The sequence below is a fragment of the Capsicum annuum genome, chromosome 9 (genome assembly GCF_002878395.1).
Source record: "Capsicum annuum cultivar UCD-10X-F1 chromosome 9, UCD10Xv1.1, whole genome shotgun sequence".
In the NCBI taxonomy this organism is placed as follows: Eukaryota; Viridiplantae; Streptophyta; class Magnoliopsida; order Solanales; family Solanaceae; genus Capsicum; species Capsicum annuum.
In genome coordinates, this window is record NC_061119.1 from 44,777,256 (window position 1) to 44,786,780 (window position 9,525).

The window sequence follows — 9,525 nt, forward strand, 5'->3', positions numbered from 1 at the left end:
CCGGCTAAGTAATGTATCGCGACACAAAATTTAAAATTTTCTATAATTTCAAAAAAAGTATGGATAAAATGTAATTAAGTACTAAATAATTGGGATTTATGAAATTTGTCCTAAATAAAATGACAATGTAACTATATCACTTTATATGTCGTACTATTGATTATAGTCATTTATTTATATGTAGTACTATTGATTATAGTCATTTAATTATTAATTTAGAAATGTTTTTGAACAAGTAAAATAGGTCAAAAATGTCTAATTTTATCCCTTTTCATTAGGTTTTTAACAAGTCATCCTCTTATTATTATTATTATTATTATTATTATTATTATTATTATTATTATTATTATTATTATTAATCATAATTTAATTTTAAATTTTATAAGCATAAAAAATATAATTTATTTTAAATAATAAATCTTAAATTTCATGCTCATCAAATATCATTGTAAATTAGGATTAAAAGAGTACCTCACCAACTACAGTACATCATTGTCATATCTCAAAGGTGGGCCATTTCTTCCTAAAGTACCATGACCTCTCGCCCTTTTATTTTCTTCTGTTTTTCCTCCTTAAACCCTCTCTTCTTCTTTCCTTAACACTTGAAACATTACACATTTTTTGTTTTTTACTCTCTCTCCCTCTCCTTTTCTTTTTGCTTTGCAACAAAATTTTAGAAAAATGGGGTGTTAATGTTTTACCTAATCCATCAGCCCACTCCACTTCCTTAAATTTTTCATATTAATACACCAAGAAGTAAGACATTGTAGCCTTAAATTATGCTACACTAAAAAGGGTAACTAAATAAATTGAATCATGGAGTTGTAATACTTCAAAGTATTAATTTTTATGGTTTTTAATGTATAACAAAAGCATTTGCTTGATTTTGGGTTGTTGATAATGGGAAGATAATTGAATCTTGAAAACCTTCAATTTTTTTATTTTTAAGGTTTTAATGCATAAGAAAAGTGTTTTCTTGTTTATGAGTTGAAATGTGACGATAATTGTTTCTTGGAAATTAAAATCCTTTAAAATTTCGATTTTTAAGGTTTTTAATGCATAAGAAAAACATTCTCTTGGTTGTGAGGTAGTTGAAATCCTTCAAAAGTATTGATTTTTAAGGTGTTTATGCATAAGAAAAGCATTTTCTTGGTTGTGGGGTTGTTGAAATCCTTCAAAAGTTTTGATTTTTAAGGTGCTAATGCATAGGAAAAGCATTTTCTTGGTTGTGGGGTTGTTGAAATGTGAAGAAAATTGAATCTTGGAAGTTGACATCCTTCAAAGTTTTTGATTTTCTTGGTTTTGGGGTTGTTGAAAATGGCAAGTGTAGTGGATTTAGAGGCTGGAGTTGGAGCAGGTGGACTCAGTCGCCAGTGCTCTGGCAGTGGTAGTAGTGTGGAAGGTAGTGTTTGTTTCTCTGATGCTGATGAAGGTTCTTGTTATTCTCAGTTTTATTCAACTGCTGATGGTTCAAATTATGATGATTATAGCTTTGCTTGTGCTACTGAGTCTGAAATAGGTGAAGTTATGGAGGAGTCAAGGAGAGTTTCATCTGTGGTTGAGTCTGATGATAGATCAGTGGACTTAGAAAGTGGAATTGGTGACACAAAATTGTTGCATGTTGGGAAAATTGAAAGAGATTGTAGGATTTGCCATCTGAGTTTGGTGAGTTCTGGTCCTGAATCTGGTATTGCTATTGAATTGGGATGTTCTTGCAAAGATGATTTGGCTGCTGCACATAGGCATTGTGCTGAGGCATGGTTCAAAATCAAAGGAAATAAGTGAGTGTTGCAAATCCTTAGTTTGTTTTTCAAGTTTCTTCTTTTGATTTAGTTTTATGGTCTCTGAATTTTGGTACATGAGATTGCTTAAGTGGTAATGTTACCATCCGGAAACAAAATAGCATTGTTTAATTTCATGGTCTTCTGGTATAATTGTCTCGAAGGGAAATCTTGGTGTAACAGGTAAAGTTGCTGCCATGTGAGGTCACGGGTTAGAGCTGTGGAAACAGCTTCTTGTAGAAATGCAAGGTAAAGTTGAGTAAATAGACCCTTTTGATCTGGCCCTTTTCCGACCCGTGCATAGCAGAAGCTTAGTGCATCAGGCTGCCTTTTATTCTAGTATAATTGCTCTGGAAGTGCGTAACTGGCAAAGTTGCTTCCATGTGATCAGGAGGTCACAAGTTCATGCGGTGGAAACAACCTCTTGTAGAAATGCAGGGCAAGGTTGAGTACAACATACCATTGTGATCTGACCCTTTTCCGGACTTGTGCATAGTGGGAGCTTGGTGCACCGGGCTGCCATTTTTTCTAGTATAATTGCCTACCTCCTTCTATGGTTTTTGTTGTGTTCTAGATTCTTTTGTGCTTAATGGTTAGCAATGAAATGATTTGTTGAATCTTCTATTTGAAGTGTTTGATTTCTTTATTCACATTGGCAGTACATGATGTGTCAGAATAACCTTTTTTTGTAGGGTAACTTAAAAGTTTGGTCTGTGATGTCTGTTCTCTTGGGAAATAGATAGCATCATGTATTTTATGGGAGGAAAAAAGGGCAAAGTTAATTAAAGAATCTGAATGGAATAAATAAAATGAAAAATTAGGGACTAAATCAATGGTAACTCGACAAGTACAATTAGGATTTTTAATTACTTTATGGAAAGGATTTGGATTTCTAATTACACCGGACAGTCCTAAGCTCTTCCTGATATTATATATGCTCTTTTCTTTTATCAAAGTGAAGATTTGACCTTAGTGGATAAAGTAATCACTTTTATTTTCCCCCTCAGTATGATATATATGATAATATTTTGCTGTCCACCAGTCTGTATATTCTATTACTTAGGTACTAGATCTTTACTTTGATTATCAATTCTCTGATAGTGACTTCTGATGTGTGCACAGTCAAGATTCTAGTGTCATTTTCAGATAGAAACTTTCCTCAATGAGTCTTTTCATTTTTTAAGAAGTGCACATTAGTGATGGACATTATTGGTACTTGCTGTTGGAAAGGAAATGATTTGAAAAGTGTAGCTACCAAAACTTCAAGGTCTAAAGAAGATAGATAAATTTAGAAACTGGAGAGTCTATGAAAAATTAGTTGAAGAGAGTGTTATAATATCCTTCAGTGGAGGTCAAGAGAAGTGTATATTTAGAGGTTGAAATTTGATGAAAACAAGAAAATGTGATTTAGGCGGCTCTCACAAAGTAATACCAGTAGTTAATGGACCAATGAATTACGAAATATGCATCAGATGCATATCTTATGCTTGCTTGATTCGAATGCAGTCTGGCCTTTTTCCTACTTAAATTCGTCGTTTTGCTTGATAATGACCAACAACAACATACCTAGTGTAATTCCACAAGTGGGCTATGGGGAGGGTATATTCATACAAATAGTCACTGTCCTGTATAAAACATCTGCATATTCACTATACGACTGTTACACTTTACTTTGGAACTTCCTCCTTCCTCTGGAGGAGCTGGTTTACTTTTCCTGACTGTGTATTTTGTACTGTAATCTGCATAATTAAGTCCGTAAATGTTTGTATAAAGCCTCAAGACCCCCTCCCAACACACAAAACACACCCAAACTGAGTAACATATCTGGAGATCTATCCAATTCCACATGACAGCACTATTGCCATCTCTTATGACCCAATCATTGGTGATTCATTATCATCATAACGGTTAGTTTGTTATATTCTTGTTAGTGTTGTTTTACTCGTCATTCCTCCTCAATGTGGTTGTAAATTGATTACTGAGACTTGACTGTCGACCTGTTTGTTATGTTTTTTCTTTCTGGTGGCAAATTGTCTGATAAATGCACTAGTGACAAAAAGGTACCTCCTAAACTTAAAGGCAAGTTCTACATGGTGGTAGTGGTGGTTAGACTGGCTTTATTGTATAGGGCGGAGTGTTGGCTTGTTAAGAAGGCCCACATCCAGAAGATGAAGGTGGCGGAGATGAGAATGCTTCGGTGGATGTGTGGGTGCACTAGAAAAGATAGGATTAGAAATGAGGTTATCCAAGATAAAGTGGGTGTGGCTTCGGTGGAAGCCAAGATGCGGGAAGCGAAGTTGAGATGGTTCAGTCATGTGATGAGGAGGGGCACGGATGCCCCAGTGCGGAGGTGTGAGAGATTGGCTAGGGATGGTTTCAAGCGAGGTAGAGGTAGACCGAAGAAATATTGGAGGGAGGTGATTAGACATGACATGAAGCAGCTCCAGGTTACCGAGGACATGACCCTAGATAGGAAGTTGTGGAGGAGGCGGATTAGGGTAGAAGGTTTGTATGAGTTTATGATGTTGTATCTTTTGTTGTATTACTTGGTGTATCTTATTTATGGTATTAGTGTATATGTTGCTTTCTATTGTATCTTGTTCTTTTACTATTCCTTGTCTAGATTATTTATTTTGAGCCGGGGGTCTATCGGAAACAACCTCTCTATCTCACATCTGAGGTAGTGGTATGGACTGCGTACACTTACCCTCCCCAGACCTGTGGGAATATACTGGGTATGTTGTTGTTGTTGGTGGCATCTTTCAGTAATCAGAAAACCTAGTTAGACATGGACCATGATGGGTAATTCCACAATCATGAGAACATCTTAAGCCATAAACTTCTGCCTCTTCGAAAACAGTTAGCTTAGTATGCTAGGTATCTCTAGTTGTATGAACATACGTTTAGTAGAATTCATGGAAGTGTTAAAGACTACAAACTTGGACAGGACGCTATTATCTTATCGCAGTCCTAGTTTATCAAAGTTAGTTCTTTTATGTTCCAAGGGGCACCTACACAACCCTTGTTTATGTGTTTCCATTTTTATGCTTCCGTGCGAGTTGTGTCTACATTGGAAGTCTTTCACTCTTCTTCTTTTACATATTCCACTTGGTTTTATTTTTTCCCCAATATGGTAAAATTATAAGTCATTATGAAGTACAAGCTCTTTTATAAAATAATGCTGCTAGTTATTTTGTGACCTATTTAACATTTGGAGTTGTTTTTCCAGGACTTGTGAAATATGTAATTCTATCGCATGCAACGTTATTGGTCCAAATGATGTTGAATCAGGACAGCAAACGAATGAATCAAGCGCGGTGGCTACAAGTGCAACGTCTGCACCAGTATCAGCTACTTCAGAAACTCGAACTTGTTTGAATGGGCATCGGTTCTTGAATTTCCTCTTAGCTTGTATGGTATTTGCGTTTGTCATCTCTTGGCTCTTCCACTTTAATATCCCATCGTAGGGGGTAGTGTTGGAAAGAGTTCATGTGCCATGAATTCGAAGGTAATCGAATGCTTATGGTGGTAAAAAGAAATGTCAACACGTCTTTACTACTAGCTTTGGGAACATATCTACCTATAGAGCCTTGTTTTGTGTGTCTACGACTAGAGTTAGAGATCAATATGTAAGTGTGTCGTTGTCTATTTATTAACTAATATTTCCCTTTGATCTCATGAAAATGCCAGCAGTTGTTTGTTATGTTCCAAGTTTAAAATGACCCTTAGTCCAAATTTGGGTAGTTGATTCATGCATTTTCTTCATACAATTTTCTTTAAAGAAATGGATGTTGGACCTAACTCGAGTTCCAAAATCTAGGTCAGGATTACCCGAGTTCCTATACCTCTGTGGGACTTAACACTTCAACCCCAGGGGTTCACATTGGTATTGGTAATCATGAAAATTGGGTTGGGTTTGGACTTCACGTCCAGGGGTTTTGAGCTTAACTCAATCTCAAAAACAAGTTGATGAATGGAAAATTGTCCAAGTCAGAAGAACACTTTTATCTCATCCCACCTATGTGGGACAAAACTCATCAGACCAAATTAGTCTGTCATTCTTATTGGAGTTCTCCTCGAAGTAAAAGCAAGAATATTAGTGACTCCACAAACCACTTTTTTTATTTTTTGGGTTACAAAATCATTAAGATGCATGATATATGACAAATATACAGAAGTTTTGCATAATCAGCTTATTCTCCAATGTTGCAGGAACTAAAGAAAAGAAAAGGCGAGCAAGTAAAGAACTACATTTAACTAATTCACGCCCTTAACTTTCACATAAATTGCATTGAACAAAACTGCCACTAAATATGAGATGGTCTCTCAAAGTAGACCTTGGGAAGCAATTTTCTAATTATTTCAGAAATGGAACAATGACATCTGAAGTTCACATGTGAGGTCATAAATTGTTACTACTTACAATGCGAAGTACGACATCCCTCATCTCCAGTTTCATTTTTCAAATGAATAGCTCACACAATTCCAACCATGTTATGCGTTCTTCTTCTGTGGTTTGTCGAAAATTATGCAGCACGCTTTACCGTATAACTTCAATGAATTAATTTTGTGAAGTTTAGCATAGTCAATCATTCCCCTTGCTGGATCTTCATCTTGATATTGATCTCTGTAAAGCAAGCTTTCAAACAACTTCAGGATGACTTGCGTCCCTCCACCACGATATTAGACACCAAGTCCCTTACTAGTTTTTTCAGCTAATAACAGAAAGGTTCAAAAGGTTCAATATGAGTTCACTACAGTAATGCGAACCTGGTCCCTCACTAGGTTCAACGACTAAGAACAAAAGCTGAAGAACAAAAGTATAGAAGACAAGATGTTTTACGTGGAAACCTCCTTGCTCAAGAGAGTAAAACCATGACATACCACGCATGATTTCTCAACCACTTCACTAAAACAAGAGCAACCTTTAGATTACAACCTCTTGCAATCTAGGAATTAAACTCTTAATCCCTCACCCTTACAACAACTCTATTTTAAGCACTCTCTACAATATCCCTATTGTAAAGACAACCAAGGCTAACTCTAGCCCACAAAGATACAACCACGGCAAACACTAGCCTCCAACAATACAATGACTAACTCTAGCCCACAACTCAAATCTGTAAGAGAAAAGATGAAATTAAATTCCTACACAAGCTTCTCAAAAGAGGAGTAGGTTTATAATGTTAGAGCAAAATAGCAAAATAAAAGGACTCAACAACCTAGACCTAAAGACATATTCCTTTATAGCAATCTGGTCCCTTGGTTGTTGGAGCCTTTTTCTTGATGAAACTTTATGCGAGCTTTGCAATAAGAAATTTTGATTGTGCAAAAGTTAGTTTTTCTCCCACATAATATTCTATATATATGAAGAAAATGGGAGAAAAAAACCTAGAATATTTCTCATTGATTGAGATTAAAAAGGTGCCGCTCCTCTGTTGCTGTGCCACCAACTTTTCTGCAAAAAGGTATAGCTAACAACTGTCATGTTGACTGGCATAAGTTCAACGACTGGAGGACCTGAACCCTAATCTGTTCCCTGGGCAGGTTTGTCAAATATTAGAAACAGATGTCCCATGTGTCATTCAGTGCTTTCCTATCATGTATCACTGCACATATTAGAACTAGGAAACGTCCCCTTGAGAAGTTACCACGTAATAATGTTATGAGTACTTCCATGATATGAACCTAGTCCATACAAAACAGGATTCCTCCGGGGATCTGGTCCTTGCACCGTTGACTTTGAGAAATGGAATAAATTCTAGTGGCAACATATCTGATGAGGGCCAGGTTTTCTCACAAATTTTGTCAATCATCAAAACTACATGTCCATCAATTTTCCCCCCCTTTTGATGATGACAATACGATAACCAATATAGCAATAGATTTAGAGAGTTTTTCAGCATCATGTACCTCTTCTTTAGTTTCTCCTATCAGCTAGGAGCTCAGATCCCTTACCAGTTCCCCCTATTACCATCATCTCTCTTATTAGTTTCCTCTATCACCAGTATCTCCAAATAATAATATTTTAATTCTTTTCTAGTTTTTTTATGAGCTTTCTATTCATTAGAATTAGGAATAAGTTTGCTAATCATCAAAACCACAAATGTAACATTCCCCCCTTTTTTGATTATGACAAACTTAAGCCAACAATAGATATTTTCCCCCTGACACCAACGTCCATTTTTCCCAGGTACCAGGTCCCTGTTTCCTCTGAAACCAGCATTTATTTCTCTTAGGTACCAGGTCCTTGTTTCGTTTGACACCAACAATGCTTTTATGTAAATTTAAAATAAGAGAGGAGTAACATGCCTTAGACACCAAGAAATACGAATAGAAATCACCCTTGAAAGTCCCTAATTGATTAACTTGATGAAACCCTAGCTTTTGCTTGAACAGAGAGTTTGAGAGTGTTTATTGGGAATGGTGAGTTAATAAAGTCCCGAGGAAGGTTTTAAGATGTGGTATCAAAGGGAATCAAAGTGGGAAATGTCCAGAATACCCTTAGCTTAAAAGTTGTAAAATAGCTGTCCTTGGTTACGAGTCATCCCATTGACTCGTCATCATATCATACGACTCATAGCCATGAGTCATATCCTAAACAGTGAGTTAATTACCCATACATTATCCTCCTTACGACCCTATGATATCCCTCGTGACCTGACCATATGACTCGTATGCTATAGTCGTATCCAAGGCAGAAAACCTAACCACTATTCACTAGGCACCTTACAACTAGGTTCACTTAACCTATAACCAAACCATACGACTCGTATGATAATTCCTTACTAGGATAGTAAGATCAAAGATCAAGAATTTTCCAAGGGCCAAAATCCAGGGTGTTTGAATTCTCCCCCACTTGGATCATTCATCCCCGAATAAAGGGACAAGGAATTGACTAGCACGATCAAACCCCAAACGTCTCTACTCTAACCTTTAACTAAGTTAGAAAACAAAGATGTTAAGAGTAACACATACCTTATGGATGATCTTCTGGAGCGATAAACCAGAATGGATACTTAGACTTCATGTCCTCTTCAGCTTCCCAAGTAGCCTCTTCAACCTTGTGGTTCCTCCGTAGAACCTTTACCGAAGCTACATCCTTTGTCCACAACCGACGAACTTCCCAACCCAAGATTTCAATAGGGACTTCCTCATAAGACAAGGAATCTAAAATACCAATATCCTTAATCGGCACAATATGCGATGGATCACCCACACACTTTCTCAACATAGACACATGGAACACCAGGTAAATAGAGTTCATGCTAGTAGGCAACTCTAATTCATATGCAACATTGCTAGCTCTTCTCAAAATCAAGCACAGACCAACATATCGGGGACTGAGCTTCTCTTTCTTCCCGAACCGCATCACTTCATTCATGGGAGAAACCTTTAAGAATACCCTATCCCCAACCTTAAACTCCAACAGCCTCAAACTTCAACTTTCTATGCCTCACATCCGTATAGGACTTTTGGTGACTTTGGGTGGCTTTAAGCCTATCTCGAATCACCTTCACCTTCTCTATAGCTTGGTGAGCCAAATCTGATCCAAACATCTCTACCTCACCAACATCAAACCACCCAATAGGAGACCTACACCTCTTACCATACAATGCCTCAAATGGAGCCATCCCAATGCTATAGTAATAACTATTACTATACGCAAACTCTATAAGGGGCAAATGATCAGTCCAACTACCACTATAGTCAATCAAGCAAGCTCGAAGCATATCCTCCAAAG

At 36.9% G+C, this 9,525-nt stretch overlaps 1 protein-coding gene across 3 annotated transcripts; it reads left to right on the forward strand.

The window, feature by feature from the left end:
* Positions 1-488: 488 nt before the first annotated feature.
* On the forward strand, positions 489-5,484 carry LOC107842818. Of its 3 annotated transcripts, none has more exons than XM_016686847.2 (3): positions 489-1,402; positions 1,520-1,781; positions 5,011-5,484. In XM_016686847.2, exons 1-3 carry the CDS (start codon positions 1,318-1,320, stop codon positions 5,246-5,248), a joined length of 585 nt encoding a protein of 194 aa, XP_016542333.1. In that variant the 5' UTR covers positions 489-1,317; the 3' UTR covers positions 5,249-5,484. The 3 variants fall into 3 exon arrangements, 2 of the variants coding, with proteins under 2 accessions (XP_016542333.1, XP_016542332.1); XR_001666115.2 differs by adding an exon at positions 1,965-2,030 and having other exon boundaries at positions 517-1,781; positions 5,011-5,147; XM_016686846.2 differs by having other exon boundaries at positions 530-1,781.
* Positions 5,485-9,525: the final 4,041 nt, after the last annotated feature.

Bases quoted from the DNA above. Each gene is read 5' to 3' on its own strand.
- LOC107842818 (XM_016686846.2), top strand. From the start codon at position 1,318: ATGGCAAGTGTAGTGGATTTAGAGGCTGGAGTTGGAGCAGGTGGACTC. The intron at 1,782-5,010 runs GTGAGTGTTGCA...TTGTTTTTCCAG, and splicing joins TTCAAAATCAAAGGAAATAA to GACTTGTGAAATATGTAATT.